At 45.9% G+C, this 24,857-nt stretch overlaps 2 protein-coding genes across 4 annotated transcripts; one reads left to right on the forward strand and one right to left on the reverse strand.

The window, feature by feature from the left end:
- Nucleotides 1–127: 127 nt before the first annotated feature.
- Nucleotides 128–20,897, reverse strand: LOC118362083 (protein Smaug homolog 2-like). Of its 3 annotated transcripts, none has more exons than XM_035742368.2 (13): nucleotides 20,590–20,897; nucleotides 11,734–12,201; nucleotides 11,077–11,556; nucleotides 10,579–10,809; nucleotides 10,069–10,199; nucleotides 9,679–9,765; nucleotides 9,105–9,384; nucleotides 8,840–8,925; nucleotides 8,316–8,431; nucleotides 5,153–5,354; nucleotides 4,599–4,725; nucleotides 3,605–3,688; nucleotides 128–3,420 (listed from the first exon to the last, which is right to left on the reverse strand). In XM_035742368.2, exons 2-13 carry the CDS (start codon nucleotides 11,927–11,929, stop codon nucleotides 3,392–3,394), a joined length of 2,049 nt encoding a protein of 682 aa, XP_035598261.1. In that variant the 5' UTR covers nucleotides 11,930–12,201; nucleotides 20,590–20,897; the 3' UTR covers nucleotides 128–3,391. The 3 variants fall into 3 exon arrangements, with proteins under 3 accessions (XP_035598261.1, XP_035598334.1, XP_035598213.1); XM_035742441.2 differs by having other exon boundaries at nucleotides 10,090–10,199; nucleotides 20,251–20,897; XM_035742320.2 differs by having other exon boundaries at nucleotides 20,251–20,897.
- Nucleotides 12,085–24,771, forward strand: LOC118394655 (glia maturation factor gamma). Its single transcript, XM_052514066.1, has 5 exons — nucleotides 12,085–12,108; nucleotides 23,636–23,732; nucleotides 23,881–23,930; nucleotides 24,048–24,097; nucleotides 24,223–24,771. The coding sequence occupies exons 1-5, from the start codon at nucleotides 12,085–12,087 to the stop codon at nucleotides 24,311–24,313; spliced, it is 312 nt and encodes a 103-aa protein (XP_052370026.1). The 3' UTR covers nucleotides 24,314–24,771.
- The last annotated feature ends 86 nt before the right edge of the window (nucleotides 24,772–24,857 follow it).

Genomic DNA, 24,857 nt, shown 5'->3' on the forward strand with positions numbered 1-24,857 from the left:
ATGGGTTACTCATTAAGTGTGTACGATAAATAAATTACCTATGATACGGCTGTAACTGTTGCAAAGTGTCTTAAATAATATATTCTAAATTGTGAATGAAAGGAAACACTGATACCACAAACATGAGTCACGTAGCAAAAAAAAATGTAACTTTTATTTGGACTGTCCATCTGATCAATACTGTAGTTCAGATCATTCAAACAATGTGTGACAGTAAAAAAGTAGCATGTGTAAGCATGGGGTGCAAACTGTTCATTCATAAAACATTAGAAAAATGTTTGGGGAGTCATTAGAATTAAATATAAATTGTACAAGACAGAGATGCAAAACAAAAGCCTACAACATACTGCTTATTTATTATGCCAGGCAGGGACATTGACCACAACTGACAGGCCACTTGGGAGAAGGGGTCTCATGTATGACAGGCTGGCTATGTACCTCATAATTCTGCTTGGCATGTGAAAATAAAGCCAGACTCATGAAGTGCATTTTCTAACCAATTTCACGCTTCACTGAAATGTAAACACGGGGGTAAACATATTCCTTGGCCCGTTGTTAGTGTTGGGCTAGACTTGCACATCTACTATTATGACTCAGATTGGCTATTTCATCCCCCTCTGCATCCTAAACCACTGGCATGTGCAAAGTCAATTTAGGCTGGCCTAAAGAACTAAGACTTTTCTACAACGGGACTGGCTACCCCTTACGTGGAGGAATTACTTCAGGTGCCATTGTATGTATTGAGACAGGGAAAGGAAATGACAACCTGAGACATATTACATGTCATGCTAGTATCAATTTAATAGCTTAGATTGAGATCATTGGTTGCCTATCTAAACCTGAAATTCACGAACATTTTTTTAACCATTTTACTCTCTTTGTGGGAATTAATTTAATGTATTCATCAAGTCATATCTATCCAAGAGCCAGCTCAGAGGATAACCATGACTAGGACACTACACAGGCTCAATAGCCAAATCAGAGAGAGAGGAAGCTGTCGCTGTGCATTTCAGTTGACATTAACTGTTAATCAGCCTGCGGCATCTGACAGTTCAAACCCACAAGGCCAGGCAATAGCAGTCTTCACTTGCCACTCAAACATTTTAGGTGCGCAGAGCAAAGGGTACACAACATACCCTCATACAGGTCTCACTCTCTAGACACGATCTAGTCTAGTGAGAATCATGATTACAGCGAGTAGATAAGCAGCTGAACTGAGGGGGTAGAAGGCATCTGTCATTCTCTACCCAGCCCTCATGTGGTAGAAGGCTTAGCTACATGCTTTAGGCCCTACATACGGAGGAGACAGCATATTTACGAGCACTGAAGTGCCAACAGTCTTATTTTCAGACCCATCATTACACATCACAGAAAATGAAATGGGCACTGCCAGAGGGAGGTAAACAGTGCTATTAGGAGGAATCGATATTGAACTCCAGTCCCATCATATCTGCTCTCTGGAGGATTTGTAGACATTAAGCACTACCTTGACTGTGCCACACTGCCCTCTCTCAATATCTACAACAATCGTTCAATTAGTGTGGGAGAAAACATGCAATTCTAGAAAAAAAACAGAAGTTCTTAAAATGGAGTAGTAAAAAAAAAATGATAATAAAAGTCATGCTGGTAAATAACCATGTTTACTAAACAAATAGACCAGCTATGGCTCTGCAGAAATAAAATGCTAATGGATATCCCTGCCTCGTGATGCAACCAAAAGGTGATCCAAACGTTAAGACCATATACATACATGCACCTCCGCTCTGCCACAATCAAAGACAGGTTGTATAAGAGTTTCTGATTCAACACTGACACCACAAAATAAGTGTTAGGGTTTTACAACTGGAACACAAAGAGACCCAAACAGGACATATTTCAAGCACCTTAAAATATAAGACAGAATAGATTCCCACCCTACGCTTTCTTACAGATGCACTGGGGTCGGACAGCCTTCTTGTTTAGATTAAGCCACCGCGGACCCGGTGTGAGATATGAAAACGTACCCCAATCCAGGGATGAGAAATAGCTGCTGTGGCTACTGCTAGCTAGCAGGACGACGAAAACGGCAGTTTACATTTCTCACCCCTGGATTGAGGCAAATTTTCCAAGCCATATCTCACGCCAGCTCCGCTGTGGCTTAATCTAAACAGGAAGGCTGTCCAACCCCATTGCAGCTGTAAGTAAGAGCAGGGTGGGAATCTATTCTGGCTACTTAAAAAGTATGATTCCACAGATCTCCACACAGGCTATGTTGAGGAGAGGGCAGGGTGAGGAGGTGGGTACTGGTTCATTCTGAGTGGCAGAGAGTGCTTCCTTTGCATTTTTCAGAACCAGTCATAGTGGGGCCTCAGGGTAGAATGTGAATTCATTAAGCTTCCTCACCCAGTATAACATAGGGAGGTAACTACTTGAACACACATGCACCAACAGCTCCCCTCAGATTTTTTTTCATTTTCTTTACCAATGCAAGTTCTCACAGCCCCCACAAGAAACCTCACCGGTCCTTATTCAACCATGTGGGATTTTCCCTCTGCCCTTAACTTGCAAAGGAGATTCATCATCATGTTTGTAGTAGGGCAAAAATATCAATGCGGACAAATTGCAGCTGGCATGCTACGTTCAAACCGCCATTGTTTTAACAATTACCATGTCTAAAGTCGCATTGGCCACTCCAAACATCAGTCTAACATAGGTATTCACACAGAGCCCTTCTCTTTGGCCTACTAGAGGTGAGGAGGTGTCAGAGCCAGTAATACCCATGTTGGGTACGTGAGGGGAATGAGCCAGGGTGTTGGTGTGTCCACTGTCAGGGCCTAACTAGCTCTGGCTGTAGCAGGTTAGTTGTTTAGACAGCTGTAGTTGTGTTCAAGGATCAGAGCCATGCTACAGGCTGGTCATGCGTGTGATTCATTTCTGTTCTAGTGCCCAATTGGGAGGCCAAGTGCCTGACCATACAGTTAAAGTATCTGGGGGTGTGAGGCATGGCTCTGCGTGGATTTATTTCTGGGAGGAAAAGGGGAGAAACATTTAAGTTAGAACCCCCTTAAGACAGCACCAATCCTCCATGTTCCTCTCAAAGCTCAACAGTCAGAGCATCAATCTGCTCCTTTTAATGTCACAGTCCTGCAGAAGACATGGAGCAGGTTGCACAAGTAACCTCTTCTCCCTCCTGTAATATAATAGTCATCTGTATTCCATTTATAATAAACTCAGTTAAGTATAATAAAGTAGAAAAATATCAGAGAACATATACACTGTTAGTTGTCGTTTTGTAGTGACCATTTCGCTTTCTTTTTATAAGCATATATTTTTGTGCTGGGCAAGAGGAACTGAACAGGCCTCAGTTGAAGTGAAGTGTCAGTTTGGTTTCTTCCTTTCACTGCTTTTAATTTCATATTGTTGATGTTCGGTCCATTCCATCTACAGGAAGGAGGATTGGGAAAAAATTGATGAAAAAAAAAACACGTATTTCACTCTCTACCTACTCCAAGTGACAACTTTCAATAACATCAGAAAATTCCAGGAAACCTAACTGTGGTTTAAAATATCAGTGTCATACTTCCAAGAAGTTGCATGTGGGAGTAAGGCGTGTGTTTTCACTCACCCCCTAAGGCATGCTCTGTCATACTGAGGCACAGTGACTCCAGGGTGGGGTTGATCTCCAGGTCTGCACCTGGAACTTGGCATTCTGGGAGAGGAGAGACAGGTCACTCAGTTATCTGGACCATTAATCACACTTTAAAAACTGACAGATGCATTAAATATGGAACCGTGTGAATGCGGTGTGTATAGAGATGTGGGTGGGATGCGTAAGCCAGTGTAACATTGGGCTTAAAGGCTGTGGGTGAGATGTATAAAGGAGCGTGTATGATTGGGTTTGGAAGGAGATGTCGCTGGGATGTTAAAGGAAATGTGAATGGAGGGTATGTGTAAAAAGGCAGTGGGAATAGACATTGGAGCAAGGTATGTGTAAGATGATGTTTAGAACTCTAATTCTCTTTCTTTCCCTCTCGGAGGACCTGAGCCCAAGGACCATGCCTCAGGACTACCTGGCATGATGACTCCTTGCTGTCCCCAGTCCACCTGGCCGTGCTGCTGCTCCAGTTTCAACTGTTCTGCCTGCGACTATGGAACACTGACCTGTTCACCGGACGTGCTACCTGTCCCAGACCTGCTGTTTTAAAATCTCTGGAGACAGCAGAGGCGGGAGAGATACTCTGAATGATTGGCTATGAAAAGCCAAGTGACATTTACTCCTGAGGTGCTGACCTGTTGCACCCTCGACAACTACTGTGATTATTATTTTTTGACCATGCTGATCATTTATGAACATTTGAACATCTTGGCCATGTTCTGTTATAATCGCCACCCAGCACAGCCAGAAGAGGACTGGCCACCCCTCATAGCCTGGTTCCTCTCTAGGTTTCTTCCTAGGGAGTTTTTCCTAGCCACTGTGCTTCTACACCGGCATTGCTTGCTGTTTGGGGTTTTAGGCTGGGTTTCTGTACAGCACTTTGAGATATCAGCTGATCTAAGAAGGGCTATATAAAAACATTTTATTTAGAAGTGATTGGGGGAAGGGGGTGCTAGGATCGTACCTTGCTGCTGGAACAGGAGCATGGTTTGCGGGGAGGTGTGGACAGGGAGTGAGTGGGTCCGTTGTACGGAGCTGCGACTCTGGCTTGGCATGCTGTTGCTGCCTCCAGGGTTGGCAAACCACAGGTTCTACAGAGACAAAAGAACATCAACTCTCATCAAACATGTTGTACACTGTGTTAGTCTTCCCAACACAATGATTAGAGAGACTCTTCCAGCTATGATAACGAACCAATGCATATCAAAATGCAGTGCCTAACCCACATGTTGCCCTGGGTATTGCATTGATTAACCTGTCAACACTTGTGGTTGCACTTGTTAATCTGTCAAAACAAATGTTGTCTAAGGATAGTTCATCACTATGTGGGTATAATAACATGTAGATCAATATAATCTAATGTAAAATCTAATGTTGGCTAACTAGCTGCAACCCTCAATGACAAAGACTTCTAAGAAAATGTATTATCTTGTGAATGATTCTGACTTTTCTATATGTAAACTTTAGTGGCTGTATTCAATGCCCCCAGACTATATGACATCCCATCCTATGACTAACCTGTCTGCCCTGGCCTGGCAGTGTGGGGCTGGTGAGGGTGTGGCGAGGGGAGGCAACCCCGATGCCACCTGGACTCAGGAGACCCATGCGCCCGGCAGTGAGGCCACGAGGGGGCAACTGGAATGACCTCTGCCCCCTACGTGCCAGACCCCCAGCACTCACAGAGCCTGCTGTGGGGAGGGAGTTGGAACCATATGCCCAGCTAGAGGAGACAGAGAGAACAGTTATCAGACAGAGCCCTGTAGGACATCCAGCTAGAGGAGGCAGAGAGAACAGTTATCAGACAGAGCCCTGGGGGACATCCACCTAGAGGAGGCAGAGAGAACAGTTATCAGACAGAGTCCTGTAGGACATCTAGCTAGAGGAGGCAGAGAGAACAGTTATCAGACAGAGCCCTGGGGGACATCCAGCTAGAGGAGGCAGAGAGAACAGTTATCAGACAGAGCCCTGGGGGACATCCAGCTAAAGGAGGTAGAGAGAACAGTTATCAGACAGAGCCCTGGGGGACATCCAGCGAGAGGAGGCAGAGAGAACAGTTATCAGACAGAGCCCTGTAGGACATCCAGCTAGAGGAGGCAGAGAGAACAGTTATCAGACAGAGCCCTGGGGGACATCCAGCTAGAGGAGGCAGAGAGAACAGTTATCAGACAGAGCCCTGTAGGACATCCAGCTAGAGGAGGCAGAGAGAACAGTTATCAGACAGAGCCCTGTAGGACATCCAGCTAGAGGAGGCAGAGAGAACAGTTATCAGACAGAGCCCTGGGGGACATCTAGCTAGAGGAGGCAGAGAGAACAGTTATCAGACAGAGCCCTGTAGGACATCCAGCTAGAGGAGGTAGAGAGAACAGTTATCAGACAGAGCCCTGTAGGACATCCAGCTAGAGGAGGTAGAGAGAACAGTTATCAGACAGAGCCCTGTAGGACATCCAGCTAGAGGAGGCAGAGAGAACAGTTATCAGACAGAGCCCTGGGGGACATCCAGCTAGAGGAGGTAGAGAGAACAGTTATCAGACAGAGCCCTGTAGGACATCCAGCTAGAGGAGGCAGAGAGAACAGTTATCAGACAGAGCCCTGTAGGACATCCAGCTAGAGGAGGCAGAGAGAACAGTTATCAGACAGAGCCCTGGGGGACATCCAGCTAGAGGAGGCAGAGAGAACAGTTATCAGACAGAGCCCTGGGGGACATCTAGCTAGAGGAGGCAGAGAGAACAGTTATCAGACAGAGCCCTGTAGGACATCCAGCTAGAGGAGGCAGAGAGAACAGTTATCAGACAGAGCCCTGGGGGACATCCAGCTAGAGGAGGTAGAGAGAACAGTTATCAGACAGAGCCCTGGGGGACATCCAGCTAGAGGAGGCAGAGAGAACAGTTATCAGACAGAGCCCTGGGGGACATCCAGCTAGAGGAGGCAGAGAGAACAGTTATCAGACAGAGCCCTGGGGGACATCCAGCTAGAGGAGGTAGAGAGAACAGTTATCAGACAGAGCCCTAGGGGACATCCAGCTAAAGGAGACAGAGAGAACAGTTATCAGACAGAGCCCTGTAGGACATCCAGCTAGAGGAGGCAGAGAGAACAGTTATCAGACAGAGCCCTGGGGGACATCTAGCTAGAGAGAACAGTTATCAGACAGAGCCCTGTAGGACATCCAGCTAGAGGAGGCAGAGAGAACAGTTATCAGACAGAGCCCTGGGGGACATCCAGCTAGAGGAGGCAGAGAGAACAGTTATCAGACAGAGCCCTGGGGGACATCTAGCTAGAGGAGGTAGAGAGAACAGTTATCAGACAGAGCCCTGTAGGACATCCAGCTAGAGGCAGAGAGAACAGTTATCAGACAGAGCCCTGTAGGACATCCAGCTAGAGGAGGCAGAGAGAACAGTTATCAGACAGAGCCCTGGGGACATCCAGCAGACAGAGGAGGCAGCAGAGAACAGTTATCAGACAGAGCCCTGTAGAGGAGGCAGGACATCTAGCTCTAGCTAGAGGAGGCAGAGAGAACAGTTATCAGACAGAGCCCTGGGGGACATCCAGCTAGAGGAGGCAGAGAGAACAGTTATCAGACAGAGCCCTGGGGGACATCCAGCTAAAGGAGGTAGAGAGAACAGTTATCAGACAGAGCCCTGGGGGACATCCAGCTAGAGGAGGCAGAGAGAACAGTTATCAGACAGAGCCCTGGGGGACATCCAGCTAGAGGAGGTAGAGAGAACAGTTATCAGACAGAGCCCTGGGGGACATCCAGCTAGAGGAGGCAGAGAGAACAGTTATCAGACAGAGCCCTGTAGGACATCCAGCTAGAGGAGGCAGAGAGAACAGTTATCAGACAGAGCCCTGTAGGACATCCAGCTAGAGGAGGCAGAGAGAACAGTTATCAGACAGAGCCCTGGGGGACATCTAGCTAGAGGAGGCAGAGAGAACAGTTATCAGACAGAGCCCTGGGGGACATCCAGCTAGAGGAGGTAGAGAGAACAGTTATCAGACAGAGCCCTGGGGGACATCCAGCTAAAGGAGACAGAGAGAACAGTTATCAGACAGAGCCCTGTAGGACATCCAGCTAGAGGAGGCAGAGAGAACAGTTATCAGACAGAGCCCTGGGGGACATCTAGCTAGAGAGAACAGTTATCAGACAGAGCCCTGTAGGACATCCAGCTAGAGGAGGCAGAGAGAACAGTTATCAGACAGAGCCCTGGGGGACATCCAGCTAGAGGAGGCAGAGAGAACAGTTATCAGACAGAGCCCTGGGGGACATCTAGCTAGAGGCAGAGAGAACAGTTATCAGACAGAGCCCTGTAGGACATCCAGCTAGAGGCAGAGAGAACAGTTATCAGACAGAGCCCTGTAGGACATCCAGCTAGAGGAGGCAGAGAGAACAGTTATCAGACAGAGCCCTGGGGGACATCTAGCTAGAGGAGGTAGAGAGAACAGAACAGAGGGGGACATCCAGCTAGAGGAGGCAGAACAGAGACAGAGCCCTGTAGGACATCCAGCTAGAGGAGGCAGAGAGAACAGTTATCAGACAGAGCCCTGGGGGACATCTAGCTAGAGGAGGCAGAGAGAACAGTTATCAGACAGAGCCCTGGGGGACATCCAGATGGATAGAGAGAGACTCTCAGCTGCCATGGCAGAAGAGTGATAGATCAAAAGGAGAAGAGAAGTCCAGTTATCTTACCCTTTCTGTCGGTACACAGGCATGTCCAGCATGGCTTTTCTTGGGAACAGGCGGAGCAGTTTGAGAACCTGCTGCTTCCAGGAGACCAGTCTCTTCCTCTGAGTCTCTGTGAAAGCCTGAAATAGAGAGAGAATGAAAGAGATGAGGTAAGAGATGTAAGAGAGATAAATTGAGAGGTAACAGAGAGAGAGAGAGGAGAGAGAGAGGTAAAAGAGAGTGAAGCCCTGCTCCTGATGATTTCAAACAGCTAGCTAGAGACATCAAATACTTCACCCCAGTTGAGATACATATTTTAATTGGCGAGTGAGAAAGAGAGCGAGCAAGAGACAGGCGTTTGAACTCCTGGTAATGGTTCAAACATAGCAGCAAAAAAATAAACCGTATATTTCTTTCTTAGTGCAGTGAAAGTTCTATGTAACATACCATTGAGAGGAGCAGTAGGTGTTGTTACACATCATTTGCAGCCTAAACCACCAGCTAGCTGTATGTGAAAAGGTTCTAGATGTGATTCTGTGCTGTCTCACCTCATGTGTCAGACATTTCTCAATGAGCTGCAGGTAACAGCTGATATTCTCCTCGTCCGGCCTGGAAACCAGTAGTTGAGTGCACACTGCAACACATGGACAGGAGGTTCACACAATGTTACATAACACCCACCCCCTCCAACACTCATTCCAAACAAAACACACCAGCACATCACACATCAACAACAAACAAGCTCAACAATTGTCCAACTGCACAATACACATGTACTCACTCAGCCATGTAAAAGCCTTGTCCTTTTTTTACCTTTACCCATGACACGTGTGAACTGGCCAGCAATGTCGCGGTCTGAGATGGGTGTGGCTGAGGACTCCCCGTCGCAGGGAGGGGGGTTGTGGGGCTGGAAGCCCTCCTGGGCCAGGTCCTTGTCCTCCCCAGGGTTGGAGTGGTCTGAGGGGGATCCAGTCCCCTCCATATCTCTGTGGGAAACACTGGGAGGGCTGTAGCTGTAGACCTTGATGGGGGTGATGATAATCTGCTGTAGCTCCTGTAGGGCGTTACGCAGGTTGCCCCCCTCCAATATATCCTGTTGGATCAATTATAGCATTATCTTATTAGCAAAGCTGTCTTGAGGTGTGACAGGAAATTGTCATGGAACTCGCTGCTCAACTTCTCATTTGAAGATAATGTGAGTGGTAGCATAGCTACACTATTTGTGATTATTATAGTGGATATGGTCATTTACATTTCATTATTTTTTCACCATCTAGGGCACAGGGATCCAAATGGAAACTAACAGTGAAGTTGTTGAGAACAACATTACCAGATAAAAATGCATCTGAAATGCTTTAAAAATAAGTGGCGAGAGCATGTGGTTTACCTTCTCTAAAGACTTGAGAACGCTTGGCCTCTCCCGTAGCTTCTGGACACTCAGGGCTATCTTGTGCCGCGCACCTTTGGTCACATTCTGGACGAAGAGTTAAAAGGAGAAATCACTGCTCACAGCAACACGGACATCCAGATATCCAGTTACTAAATAACACTCCTGATCACCATCGGTTTCATTAAAGCTATGGAGCAGAGCCAAGACGGCATCGTTTATCTGCGCGGGGAGGCTGTGTATAACTGTAGGGTGCAGCTGATGCTTCATTTCATGGCTCATTGAGTGCTGAGGTATGACTATGCTGGAGGACAACACACAGGCCATATCTATTCAGCCCTGATGAGGAAGGCAGGGGAAAGAGAGGACTAACAAGAGAAGCTGACCAACCTGTGACAAACGATGACAAACCTGTGACTCCAGGTGGTGCTCTGTCAGAATCATCATCTCCTCATAAGTCATCTGGGAGAAAAGTGCTGCGTACTTATGAAGACGGAGGCTCTTCAGCCACATGGGCACATCTGAAACAGAAAGTAGAAAAACAACGTGCTCATAAGTTGTTATTCTTCTCCTGTTGAGTCCTTGTAACTCGAGTCCAACAACAATGAGAAGGAAAGAACGACCAAATAATAGACACTACTGTGGAATGCTTGACGCATCTGTGTACTGCATGTCAAAATAAACACCTCAGATCTATTTGTTGGAGAACGCTGTCCTAGTTATTTTTCATGGACATCTGGAGCACACACAAACAAACTTAAACTCTATAGCATCCCACTGAAAAGGCAATTCCACCATTGCCAAGTGCAGTAGCCGTTGGCATGTCATGACTTTTCCCAGAGAAAATACCAACAATGTAACCGCTTTGAACCCTTGGCGTGTTATGGTTGACCTCCTAACCTTTCATGCCACTGCCGTCCTCCTGGAAGGTGTTTCTGGAACCCTGGTCCTCAGTCTGCTCGCTGCCTGAGGATGCCACACTACTCTGGGGGGACAGGGGGGCGTGGTCAAAGGCCTGTCGCCCCCCCAGGTCATCCTGGCTCAGCCAATCTGCGCCACAGACCTGGGGACTGGAGGGGATCAGGGACAAGGACCTCTTCAGAGGACTGGGCTGGCCCATCTGACCCATGCCTGGCAGGGCACACAGGAGGGGAAGGATGTTATAGATAATCTCAGTAAGCCATCCCTTTAATGAAGGCTAGGCCTATACAGAGAGAATATTTACAAAGACGTGACAATCATGACAAAGATCGCAAACTAAATAGTTGAGCATGATTACATAACTGAGATAACGACAAAAAGTTATATTGTATGTTTAGTATATTCCTATTCACCTCAACATATCTTCGACCATTTCTCTCCCTCTCTCTGGCTTGGTAGGAGATGTGAGCCACTGACCTGCATTGTTGCTGTTGATGGGCGAGGACATCCCGCCCTGGAAAGACATGTGTCCATTCTGCCCTGCAGGGGAGGAGCTGGAGGAGGGGGGCTTGTCCAGCCAGCCGTGGCCAGGGTCCAGGCCCTCCGCGGAGCCCGGCCACTCATCTGAACCCTGACGGGGGTGGTAGGGGCCGGAGGGGGGCCGGGAGGAGGGCCCTGGGTAGCCGCTGGAGAGGTGCTCCTCCAAGTGGTTGAGCCACATGGCCAGCGAGGTGCGGTCGTCCAGGGTGGTGGCCGGGTGGATGAGGGCGTAGGACAGCAGCTGTCTGCTCTCCTCCACAAACAGGCTGCTCTCGATGGTATAGCTCAGCACCTTCTGCAGCAGCTTCATGTACTCACACTTGGCCTCGCTGTTGCGGGGCTGCAGCAGGGGTAGGTGGGACAGCAGCAGGGACACCGCCTTCTCCATGGGCTCCTGGTGCCACTGGCTCACAATGTCTAAAGAGGGGAGGGACAGAGGGGCAGTTAATTACATGTAAAAATACATTTTCACAGGTTGTAGGTCTATCTGTTACAAGGTTTTTACACTTTAAGATAAGGTGTACCGGTAATGCAACAAGGCTAATCCAATAAGGTTTCAAATGTATCCTTCAGAAAACTGCAGTCATTAACTACCTGCATTGTTGGCCTCAGCCTCCAGGATGTGGATCTCAGTGCAGTCTGCCAGCCAGTGCTCCAGGCAGATGTGCAGGAAGCGGGCCTGGGTACGAGATGCTCTCTTCAGCAGGGACAACAGCGCCACCGTCTGCTCACACTCGTTCCAGCCCTTGAACCAGTCCGTCAGGATGCCCACCTGGTCTCGGAACATCATGGCGCTTTCCCAATGGGAAGGAGGATGGGAATATGTGGGTGGGGGGTTAGGGGGAAGACTGCTTGCTCACACACAGGTTCACTCTGGCCCCGCTCAGCGGCTGCTTTTACACAACAGTCCTGGGATCCCCTCAAAGTAGAGCGAGGGGCCCTCACATGGTTCAGGTGCAGGAGATGGGGGTACTGAGGGGAGGGCGTGTTAAATCCAGCTGGTTGTGTCAGACAGAAGGAGGGTTCTCTCTCAGGTGCATCAGTGTCAGCATCATCCAAATCCTAACAAATCAACAAGGAAAAGTACATAAGGTACACTGAAAAAAATATAAACGCAACATGAACAGTGTTGGTCCTATGTTTCATGAGCTGAAATAAAAGATACCAGAAATATTCCATACACACAAAAAGCTTATTGCTCTCAAATTTTGTGAACAACTTTTTAAACATCCCCCTTAGTGAGCATTTCTCCATCACCAAGATAATCCATCCAGCTGATAGGTGAGGCATATCAAAAAGCTGATCATTACACAGGTGCACCTTGTGCTGGGGACAATAAAAGGCCACTAAAATGTGCAGTTGAAATCAAACTATCACATGCGGCGAATACAACAAATGTAGACATTACCGTGAAATGCTTACTTACAAGCCCTTAACCAACAATGCAGTTCAAGAGTAAGAAAATATTTACCAAATAAACTAAAGTAAAAAATTAAATACAAAAATAATAAAAAGTAACAATAACATAAGAATAAAGAGGCTATATACATTGGGCACCGAATCAGTGTGCGGGGGTACAGGTTAGTTAAGGTCATTTGTACATGTTGGTAGGGGTGAAGTAATGATGCAGCAGTGTACAAAACAAATGGGGGTCAATGTAAATAGCCCGGTGGCCATTTGACTAATTGTTCAGCAGTCTTATGGCTTGGGGGTAGAAGCTGTTAAGGAGCCTTTTGGTCCTAGACTTGGCACTCCGGTACCGTTTGCCGTGTGTGCGGTAGCAGAGAAAACAGTCTATGACTTGGGTGACTGGAGTCTCCGACAATTTTATGGGCTTTACTCTGACACCGCCTATTATATAGGTCCTGGATGACAGGAAGCTTGGCCCCAGTGATGTACTTGGGCGGTACGCACTATCCTCTGTAGCACCTTACGGTCAGATGCCGAGCAGTTGCCATACCAGGCAGTGATGCAACCAGTCAGGACGCTCTCAATGGTGCAGCTGTATAACTTTGAGGATCTGGGAACCCATGCCAAATCTTTTCAGTCTCCTGAGGGGGAAAAAGTTTTGTCGTGCCATCTTCACGACTGTCTGGGTGTGTATGGACCATGATAGTTTGTTGGTGATGTGGACGCCAAGGAACTTGAACACACTCGACCCGCTCAATTACAGCCCCGTCGATGTTAATGGGGAACTGTTCCACCCGCCTTTTCCTGTAGTCTACGATCAGCTCCTCTGTCTTTCTCACATTGAGGGAGAGGTTGTTGTCCTGGCACCACACTGCCAGTTCTCTGACCTCCTCCCTATAGGCTGTCTCATCGTTGGTGGTGATCAGGTCTAAAACTGTTGTGCCGGCAGGAAACTTAATGGTGTTGGAGTAGTGTTTGCCAAGGCAGTCGTGGGTGAACAGGGAGTACAGGAGGGGACTACGTACACACCCATGTTGAGGATCAGCGTGGCAGACATGTTGTTGCCTACCCGTACCACCTGGAGGGTGGCCCATCTGGAAGTCCAGGATCCAGTTGCAGAGGAAGGTGTTTAGTCCCAGGGACCGTAGCTTAGTGATGAGCTTTGAGGGCACTATTGTGTTGAACGCTGAGCTGTAGTCAGTGACCAGCACTTTCACATAGGTGTTCCATTTGTCCAGGTGGGAAAGGGCAGTGTGGAGTGCGATTGAGATTGTGTCATCTGTGGATCTGTTGGGGCGGTATGCAAATTGGAGTGGGTCTAAGGCAGGGGTGTCAAACTCATTTCGCATCGTGGGCCACATACGGCCTAGGGAGATGTCAAGTGGGCCGGACCATTAAAATTATACCATACTCTGCTATAAATAACCAAAATATCATGTCTTTCCTTTGTTTTGGTGTAAAGAAGCACAAGAACATTAGGAAAATATTGAAATTTAATGAACTATCCTTTTACAAAACATTTCATGAAACACCTCATATTTACTTAGACAAATGTGCAATTTACTTTTATCATTCACAAATATGCATTGCAACTGATCCCACTGATTGTACAAAGGCACAAAACTTTAATTGGTACTGAAAAATATAGTAATGCACTTTAAGATTAAATGAGACTTTTAAAGAAAGGAATTTTTAAACCACTTACACATACGCATATAAAATCTAAATGTAATCCCTGCGTACACCTTACAAACTAAGGAGAGTGATTTTAAATGTGTAATGAAGAAAGTGTTCGCCTGTCCTGTAAATCTGTAAACTTCATACATGAAACATACATACACATACAATACATACTGAAAATTTATGGAGTTGTATGAACAGTAGAATTCCATCACACAACTTGGCATCTTTTGGCCTGTACAAGTGCATCAACACCAGGTGTCATGTCCTGACTAGCTGTCACTTTCAGAATGTCATTTAAGTGCTTGTTTGTGAGCCTTGAACGCATTTTTGTTTTATTGATATTCATCACTGAGAAAATTTGTTCACAAAGGTAGGTTGTCCCAAACATGCACAAAATTTTAGCAGCCAGGGCTGTTAATTTGGGGTACCCTGGTAGTAGATACTGATAAAATCTGTCCAGACCTACAGAGGCAAATTTGCCTTTCAAATCTGCATCACACTGCAAATCAATTATCTCTAGCTGAATTTCGACCGGCAGATCAGAAGCTTTAACTGTGAAAGGTGAGCGAAAAACTGAAAATTCTGTCTCAAGTTCACCAAATACCTGAAAACGTTTCTCAAACTCCCGCAGTAGTCCTGCAATTTTGTCTTTGTACCGTTTCATGTCCGCATCAGGTCTGGTCACACACACATCTCTCAGACAGGGGAAATGAGCAGGGTTGCCATTTGCCAGTTGCATCTCCCACAAAGTCAGCTTCAACTTAAATGCATGTATGTTGTCAGAAAACTGTGTGACAACTTTTTGCGGCCTTGCAACATTTTGTTCAGATTGTTCAAGTGTTCAGTAATATCAACCAAGAATGCAAGGTCCCGTAGCCATTCCTGAGATTGTAATTCCAACACCGGTTTTCCTTTTTCTCCATGAACTGTCCGATTTCCTCTCGTAGATCAAAGAAATGCCTCAGCACAGCGCCTCGGCTTAACCATCTCACTTCAGTGTGGTATGGCAGGCTGTGGGTAATGTTGCTGTCGCTGAGAAGTTTGTCAAACTGACGATGGTTCAGACCTCTGGTCCGGATGAAATTTACAGTGCGAACAACCACCTCCATGACGTGGTCCATTTTCAGCGACTTGCAACACAATGCCTCCTGGTGCAAAATACAGTGAAATGTCCAGAAACGATCTCCTCCATTAAGGGCTTGTACTTTGTCTTTGAACTTTGTCGCGACACCTGCTTTCTTTCCGACCATGGATGGCGCGCCGTCTGTAGCCAGGCTGACAGCGCGGGACCAGTCCACTCCAACTCTGTCCAATGCAGCAACGACAGAGCCGAAAATGTCCTCGGCTGTTGTGGTGTCCATCATTGGCACCAACTCAAGAAACTCTTCAGTAACAGTCAATGTCTCATCAACTCCTCGAATAAATATGGCCAGTTGGGCCACGTCTGTGATGTCAGTGCTCTCGTCAATTGCCACGGAAAATGCAATAAATGACTTGACTCTCTGTTTCAATTGACTGTCTAAATCTGCCGATAGTTCGAAATCCTCTCTGCTATAGTATTCCTCGTCAGGCTAATATTGGCAAAAGCTTGTCGCTTCTCGGGACATACAAGTTCAGCCGCCTTCATCATGCATCGTTTAACAAAGTCACCGTCGGAATACGGCTTCGATGCTAATGCTATTTCGCTAGCAATTAGGTAGCTGGCTTTTACCGCTGCTTCACTGACTTCTCGGCTCTGGATGAAAGTTGACTGCTGTTTCCTCAGACCCGCCAGCAATTCGTTAATCTTATCTCTTCTCAGTTGTCCTTGCAAGCCGTCATATTTTTCGCTGTGATGAGTCTCGTAGTGGCGTCGAATATTATATTCCTTCAATACCGAAACTTGTTGCAAACACACCAAGCACAAAGGTTTTCCGTGCATCTCTGTAAATAAATAGGACGTGGTCCATTTTTCTTTGAAAATTCTACACTCCTTATCTACTTTTCTCCGTTTGGATAACGACATTATGGCTAATGAGGGTGTAGCGGAGAGGTAGAGACCAAGGTATTAACAACGTCGTAACAAGCAGCAGATGGCGCATTGATACCGTCTGCTGTTTTCAGTCTGTCTCAGTGATGCGGCTTGTCTTCTACTCTGATGGAAAGAGTGCGCCCCTTAGCGGATAATCCATGAATTGCAGCGAATTAAAAATATTAATTCCATGTCTTTTATGCATTTTTTCCACTTTCAAATTATCCTGCGGGCCTGATCGAACCTCCTTGGGGGCCGGTTCCGGCCCGCGGGCCGTATGTTTGACACCCCTGGTCTAAGGTATCCGGGAGGATACTGTTGATGTGAGCCATGACCAGCCTTTCAAAGCACTTCATGGCTACCGACGTGAGTGCTAAGGGGCGGTAATCATTTAGGCAGGTTACCTTCACTTCCTTGGGCAAAGGGACTATGGTGGCCTGCTTGAAACATGTAGGTATTACAGACTCGGTCAGGGAGAGGTTGAAAATGTCAGTGAAGACACTTGCCAATTGGTCCGGGCATGCTTTGAGTACACGTCCTGGTAATCTGTCTGGACCCGCGGCTTTGTGAATGTTGACCTGTTTAAAGTTCAGCTACAGAGAGTGTTATCAAACAGTCATCCAGAACAGCTGGTGCTCTCATGCATGCTTCAGTGTTGCTTGCCTCGAAGCGAGCCTAAAAGGCATTTAGCTCGTCTGGTAGGATCACGTCACTGGGCAGCTCGCATCTGGGTTTCCCTTTGTAGTCCGTAAAAGTTGTCAAGCCCTGCTACATCCAACGGGCGTCAGAGCCGGTGTAGTAGGAACTACTACACCGGCTCTTAATCTTGTATTGATGGTTCATCTGAGGGCATAGCGGGATTTCTTATAAGCGTCTGGATTAGTGTCCCGCTTCCTGAAAGCGGCAGCTCTAGCATTTAGCTCAATGTGGATGTTGCCTGTAATCCATGGCTTCTGGTTGGGATATGTACGTACGGTCACTGTGGGGACGACGTCGTCAATTCACTTATTGATGAAACCAATGACCGAGGTGGTATACTCCTTAATGCCATTGGAAGATTCCCGAAACATATTCCAGTCTGTCCTAGCAAAACAGTCCTGCAGCGTAGCATCCGCGTCATCTGACAACTTCCGTATTGAGCAAGTCACTGGTACTTCCTGCTTTAGTTTTTGCTTGTAAGCAGCTATCAGGAGGATAGAATTGTGGTCATATTTGCCAAATGGGAGGGCAGGGGGAGAGCTTTGCATGCATCTCTAGAGTTTTTTTCGTCTGGTTGCACATTTCCCATGCTGAAAAAAATGTGATGATAAATTCATTTAAGTTTGCCTGCATTAAAGTCCACGTTTGACAAAAAATAAATCTCACTCTTTTGTCCATAATATTAATCTCATCATGAAGGCCAGGGATGGGCAACTTTGATGGCGACCTCCTCCCGCCTCCCAAAAACAGAACTCATAATGGGCCGCAGAGGGGCAGCAGGTAGCCTAGTGGTTAGAGAGTTGGGCCAGTAACCGGAAGGTTGTCAAGGTAAAAATCTGTCGTTCTGCCCCCCCCACACCTCTCTGATTCAAAAGGGTCGGGTTAAATGCAGAAGACACATTTCAGTTGAACAATTGACTAGGTACCCCCCTTTGCCTTTCCCCAGTGGCTCGTGGGTCTGCGTACACACACCCTAAAACATTTTACTGGCCCACGTCGTGACAGTGAAGTTTAAAAAAAATATACATTTTAAAGTTAATGTCCTGCAATTCTGCACATTTTGCCATGGGGCATAGAAATAATGTTGCCGTTTAAAGCAAGTTTGCTGCAATTCTACGCAATTCCATAAGTTATTGCAATTATAGTCATTTTGCCATAGGGTGGAGACAAATGTTAGCAGTTTTTAATATGATAACTAATGATCAATGGGCCCCACCCTATTTGGTATTTCAACCATGCTTACTACAAGTTTAGATAGCCGCCCCCTAGGCTAATTTACCGATCTAAAAACATTTTGCTGACATGGGCTAAATGAGTGGCTGCTGATGCACAACCAAATTTCAAAATGTCACCTTGTGTATACTTTTATTAATTGTCAACAGTAAGTTGAGTCCTAGACTGAGTAACAAAATAATGATTTTTTTGGTCAAGGGCCTACAAACAGGGGGCCATGCGTGCCAGTCCCCCATCCCTGATGTAGGCTATACAAGTGCTCTCGCCAATAGCATGCAGACAGCTCTATTATCTAGAGGGCACGTGCCAATACCAGGGAGTGCACACTCGTTATACAATGCAAACATTTTTGGTGAGAAAACAAATCAGTAGAGTTAAAAATACAATAGAAACTCATTGTAATTTTTTATTCCATACATGGACATTTAACTGCAAAGGGTATTTTTATGTGCACTACCTCATCATGTACAGCCTTTTATCTGCAACAAGTCAATTTGATGGAAACATCTCTGATGTTAAAATGTGAATATTGTTTTAATGCTAATTTTTGAATATTCATATGAAACTGTCCCAAATTGGATAGAAACCCATCTAGTATCACTTGGTTACCGTGGAATTGCCCTTCTACATTGTATAGACAGTATAAAGATGGTCTCTGTACAACACACTAATGCATATTCTTTATTTAGACCAGCTAATCATAATGCAAGATAATCAGCTTCATGGTGAAGTGAAAGTAGAGCACATTATTACCAGCATCATTAACACAGGTTATGGTAAAGAACTTCCATGCAGTATGCATGCACATTTATCCTGACCATTCAGCCAACATCTGTGTAAGTTTGATAAAGCCAACATCTAGGCCTAGCTGCCCGGGCAATCCATGAGTCTATTTGACTTGAAGCAACAACAACAAAGACGACATAATCTCCATGCAATCTGTCATGTATATTCTTAGCACAATACATAATATGTGATGACTTGCAATACAGCTTGTTACAGGGTAAAGTAATGACAGATGTCATCCAACCCTCCCAGTATTGCAATGACCACCTGAACGGTGGGTATATACTGTATCTTGCAATGCCTAGTTGTTATGTAGCTTGGTTTAAATAAATAAAACCAGACTGGTCTCATAGAATAGACGTAACATAGTCAATGTAAATCCGAAGCGTTCAAATTAGTTATAATATGTTACGCTTGGTATAGTGAAATAAGACAGATGGTCAAGGAAAAAACAAAAGTCAAGCGGTTGATCGCGGTGGATGGGCTGGCCGTATTACGAGAACGTCTAGCACCCAAAGGTTGAGACTTAAAATCTCATCAACGACAACTTTAGATAATTCGCAACTTTTCAACTAATTACTACTTTTTAACTACTTAGCATACCCATCCCCTAAACTTAATTAACCCTTTAACCTAACTCCTAAACTGAATTCCTAACTCTAACCCATAGCCGAGCTAATGGTAATAAGCTAGTTATAGTTAGCCCCCTAGCCAGAATTCGTAACATATCATACGAAATGGGTGTTGGACATCCACAAATTAATACATACCATACGAAACGTGACATATACTAAATGGGTTGTCTCTGATTTACGTACAGAATAATACGAAATACTCAAACCAGCCCAGCTAGCTAACTATAGATATTTGTCCAACTTGATTTGATCACAAAAGCAGAACGTTACGTTAGTAGCCAAGCTCCGGCTAGGAGGGGCTGTATTAGTAGTAACGTTACCTAGCTAACAAGTAAGAGGGGTGGTTATTCTAACTAGGCTAACGTTACCATAAGACACCAGTCCACTACCAAGTACCTACAGAGCTAATCATCTAGCTAGTTTGTTGGTAGAGATAGTTATCTAGCTAGCTAACGTTGGTAGCTATGTCAACTCACGATCAAACAAAAGAGGGAATAAAACAGTTTTACATTTAACGTTAGCTATCACAGCTAGATAACGTTAACTCGCAGCCTTACCTGTGGTAAGTTAGCTAACGTACGTTTGACCAGGCCATACATGTAGTTAGCTAACGTAGTTAGGCAAGATAGTTGGTCAGAAAACGTAAAAACAAACCTGTGACAACCGTGGCGTTTCCAGGGCACGGCTGTTGCAATCTACTGCACACGGGTTGATTTGATGGTCTGGGGCAGTTAGCTAGCTTAAAAACACCAGGCCTCTACAGATGGCTTTCACCATGTAAATGGACGAGGGATTCAGGATTGGTGTTGTTTTTCAGTAGCGACGTTGCTATTGGAATGTCGCTGCATTTCTCATCTCGTTAAACGATATTACAGTCCTCGCGTTGCAAAGGTCCTCCATGGTCCATTTTGCAACAACAAAAAAACACGGCAGGTTACTACATAAATGATATCCACATCCCACCCTTCAACTTCTAGCGGTTGGTTTGTTTACCTTTGTGAATTGTCACTTGTTAGCTCCCTAACCGATTAGATAGCTAACGTAGCCGCAAAATCGCTAGCAAGTAGCTAACGTTATTTGCTTCATTTATAAACGCTGGATGAGGCGAAGATTTCGATCCAACAGTTGTCGTTGATTGCTTTGAAAATTATTTTCGGATGATTAAAAAACAAATTTACAAGACTATCTATGTACAGAATATGTATTTGAACATAGAGAAATATGGAAAGTACGCTTGGCGATATCTAGCTAGCCTACTTGGATTCAGACTTGAAGCAACGTCGGAAACTAACGTAATGGCTTTTGGGCGGGGTAAACAAAGAGAAAAGTGCCCCACCTAGCGGATGAAACGCACACACCACTCCTGGGCTGAAATTGATGGATATGATCACAGATTATCCATTATATTGAGCAGATACTAAAGTGGCCGCTAAAACAATGGAAATACGTTTCTTATAAAAAGGAAGGCAGTCGAGAGTCGGCAAGATCAGGTGGGACCATTCTAGCCAATGAGAGGGCAGATACGCGTGTGAATAAGAGGCACAACTCCAATATAACTGTGATTTTTTTCTCTCCAAAATTGCCGTGATGTCACGTATCCTACTTATATCAGTACACTCTTAACATCCTAATGATTATGAAATTTATATTCGATCAAATAAGCCATGCATTTTTTCATGACCTCCATAAAAAATATCTTAGCTTGGTGAGCGCAAAAACGCCACCTGCGGGAGAAGACAGATTTTGGGCGCAGTTATCCCTTTCATTCGCCTTTTCCTCTCTGATATGATGGATAGCCGCTGTCAAACCAAGCACTGTTAATTCAAATTCAACTCTTTGGTCTCAAACAAACATATTTGGCTTGATTGCATTTGATCAGTTAGATTAACGTTTGAGGAATGAAGACAGAAATTATAGGGGACACAGACAGTGACTTTCTCTTGAAATAAAGGCTAAAAACACTTATGTAGAATTAATCAGATTATCAAAGAATGCTCAGCTTTCTCTGACTGCACCCATCAAACAAATGTGAAAAGAGAATATCACTTTGTTGTTTTATCTTGTTGCAACACTAATTATTTTGGGTATAAAACATTGTATTATTAAAAAGGCATGATTTGTGACAAACCCCCCAGAACCGCCACTGACGACATCCCTAACATTAGTCAGTCTCAATAATGCTAGATCTGGCACAGTGTGAAAGGGGGTTCTGGTGGATGGTCTAGTATTTGTTAATGCCTGCCCTTCCCTACTGTATGTGCTACAACATAAAAGGAGGATCTTGAGAGTCAGACAGCATCCTGTCACAAGCAGTTGGCAGAGGAGGAACTACCTTTACAATACGACAGTATCTTTGCAGACAAAAACACAAAACAAAACCTCTTCTAGAATGATATGGGAGACCGTTTATTTATACGATATTGCACTTTACCAACAAAATGCATTTCGGCATGGATGGTGATGTCCTAGTTTATGTTGTAAAGATTTTTAGGCAGGCGTACATTTATTTTTGCTACTCCCCTCCCATCACCCCACACCCTCTTGACACAGGAAGTTTTTTTGTCCCATGATGCAACAAAAGCACTTCCTGGCCTCAATATATCACTTTAAGATTTTGTTATGAGCTATGCGTTCATGGAAACTTGAACTTCAGAAATCAAAACAAGTTGCTCTAAAACCTATTTTTCTGTATCCCTCCCTTTCTCTCTCTCCCCGCAGTCTGCCCTCCACTCTCTCTCTCTCTCTCTCTCTCTCTCTCTCTCTCTCTCTCTCTCTCTCTCTCTCTCTCTCTCTCTCTCTCTCTCTCTCTCTCTCTCTCTCTCTCTCTCTCTCTCTCTCTCTCTGTCTCTCTCTCCCCCAGTCTGCCCTCCACTCACTCTCTCTCTCTCGGTCTCTCTCTCCCCCCAGTCTGCCCTCCACTCTCTCCCTCGGCCTCTCTCTCTCTCCCCCCAGTCTGCCCTCCACTCTCTCTCTCTCTCTCTCTCGGCCTCTCTCTCTCCCCCCAGTCTGCCCTCCACTCTCTCTCTCTCTCTCGGTCTCCCTCTCCCCCCAGTCTGCGCTCCACTCTCTCTCTCTCTCTCTCTCTCTCTCTCTCTCTCTCTCTCTCTCTCCCTCCACTCTCTCTCTCGGTCTCTCTCTCCCCCAGTCTACCCTCCACTCTCTCCCTCGGTCTCTCTCTCTCCCCCAGTCTGCCCTCCACCCTCTCTCTCTCTCTCGGTCTCTCTCTCTCCCCCCAGTCTGCCCTCCACTCTCTCTCTCGGTCTCTCTCTCCCCCCAGTCTGCCCTCCACTCTCTCTCTCGGTCTCTCTCTCCCCCCAGTCTGCCCTCCACTCTCTCTCTCGGTCTCTCTCTCCCCCCAGTCTGCCGTCCACTCTCTCTCTGGGTCTCTCCCTCCCCCCAGTCTGCCCTCCACTCTCTCCCCCCAGTCTGCCCTCCACTCTCTCTCTCGGTCTCTCCCTCCCCCAGTCTGCCCTCCACTCTCTCCCCCCAGTCTGCCCTCCACTCTCTCTCTCGGTCTCTCCCTCCCCCCAGTCTGCCCTCCACTCTCTCTCTCGGTCTCTCTCTCCCCCCAGTCTGCCCTCCACTCTCTCTCTCGGTCTCTCTCTCCCCCCAGTCTGCCGTCCACTCTCTCTCTGGGTCTCTCCCTCCCCCCAGTCTGCCCTCCACTCTCTCCCCCCAGTCTGCCCTCCACTCTCTCTCTCGGTCTCTCCCTCCCCCAGTCTGCCCTCCACTCTCTCCCCCCAGTCTGCCCTCCACTCTCTCTCTCTCGGTCTCTCCCTCCCCCCAGTCTGCCCTCCACTCTCTCCCCCCAGTCTGCCCTCCACTCTCTCTCTCAGTCTCTCCCTCTCCCCAGTCTGCCCTCCACTCTCTCCCCCCAGTCTGCCCTCCACTCTCTCTCTGTCTCTCTCTCTCCCTCTAAGTGAAATATGACAGAACTTTCAATGATGCAGCCTGACAGTAGCAATATAACCAACATATACAATTACAATGTGTCAGAACTTCCCACAGTTGATGAACTTGTTTCACTTTTACATTCTAGCCAAGCTCTTTGGTTGTGTGCGAGGTGGATGAGAGTCTGAAAGAAAAACTGAAGAAGTTTAGATTTCGAAAAGAGACCAACAATGCAGCCATCCTGAGTGAGTAAGACTTCATTGAAACCGTGTTCCTCAGTAGCCCAACTGTCACCTGTTTCACCTAATTAAAAAACAAAACATAATAAACCTAGAAACAGAGAAACATACTGTGTCTAGGACTCAATATAGAATCATGATCCTATTCCCTCAGTGAAAATTGACATGGAGAAACAGCTTGTGATCCTGGAGGAAGAGTATGAGGCAAGTCACGTTGTCTTTCTGAGATGTTGAATATCCCATACTGAGTTAATAATTACTTAAATCCATCCACACCTGTATCAATACCAGTTCAACTCAAAACATGCACTCACATTTCAGGACATCTCCCTGGATGACCTGAGGAATGAACTTCCAGAGCGGCAGCCAAGATATCCTTTTATAACATGTCGGAGTGATACAGCAAAAATCTATGTTAACCTCATATTCACCAGCACTGCCAGTGTTGAGTTGTATCATTGACCAGTGATTGGATCTCCTTGACAATATAGTGTACATTCATTGTTTACAGCTACAAATACATCCATACAGATGGCAGGGTGTCCTACCCGCTGTGTTTCATATTCTCAAGTCCAGTGGGTGAGTAATTCATCCTAATTCAGTGAACAGCCAATTAAGTGAAGGATTAGCATTACTGTACTGCAACATCCTTTTGAACAAAATAACTTTTCGAAGGTAGTAAGTGATAATTGAAAGTAATGAGATTCAATCAATATTTACCATATGGTGAGATCAAAGGTTCAGTGGACAGACATCTGTAGTTTATGCACCCTCCTCATTCTCAATAGGTTTTTGAGACGCGAAACATAGACCACTTGTCTGAAGAGTGGCTGATAAACAAACTGTCTTTCTTTCGCTGAATAGACACTTGTGTTCACGTTAGCAAAAGTGCATGTGTTGAACATACCAGCACATTAACTTCATTACTGGTTTGCAATAAATTGCTTATAGTGTCACTTATGTTATTGCATTCTTATTCCTTAGTTGTACTCAGAAACCATTATTACCAGCCTGGTTGCCAGTCTTTCTGCTCTCTTTTGTTGACATGGTAGCACAAACAGATCTGGGACCAGGCTACATTACCACCACTTCAGAAGGAACATTTTTCCAGGAATACATGTTCATCAATAA

Source organism: Oncorhynchus keta, chromosome 1 (genome assembly GCF_023373465.1).
Source record: "Oncorhynchus keta strain PuntledgeMale-10-30-2019 chromosome 1, Oket_V2, whole genome shotgun sequence".
In the NCBI taxonomy this organism is placed as follows: Eukaryota; Metazoa; Chordata; class Actinopteri; order Salmoniformes; family Salmonidae; genus Oncorhynchus; species Oncorhynchus keta.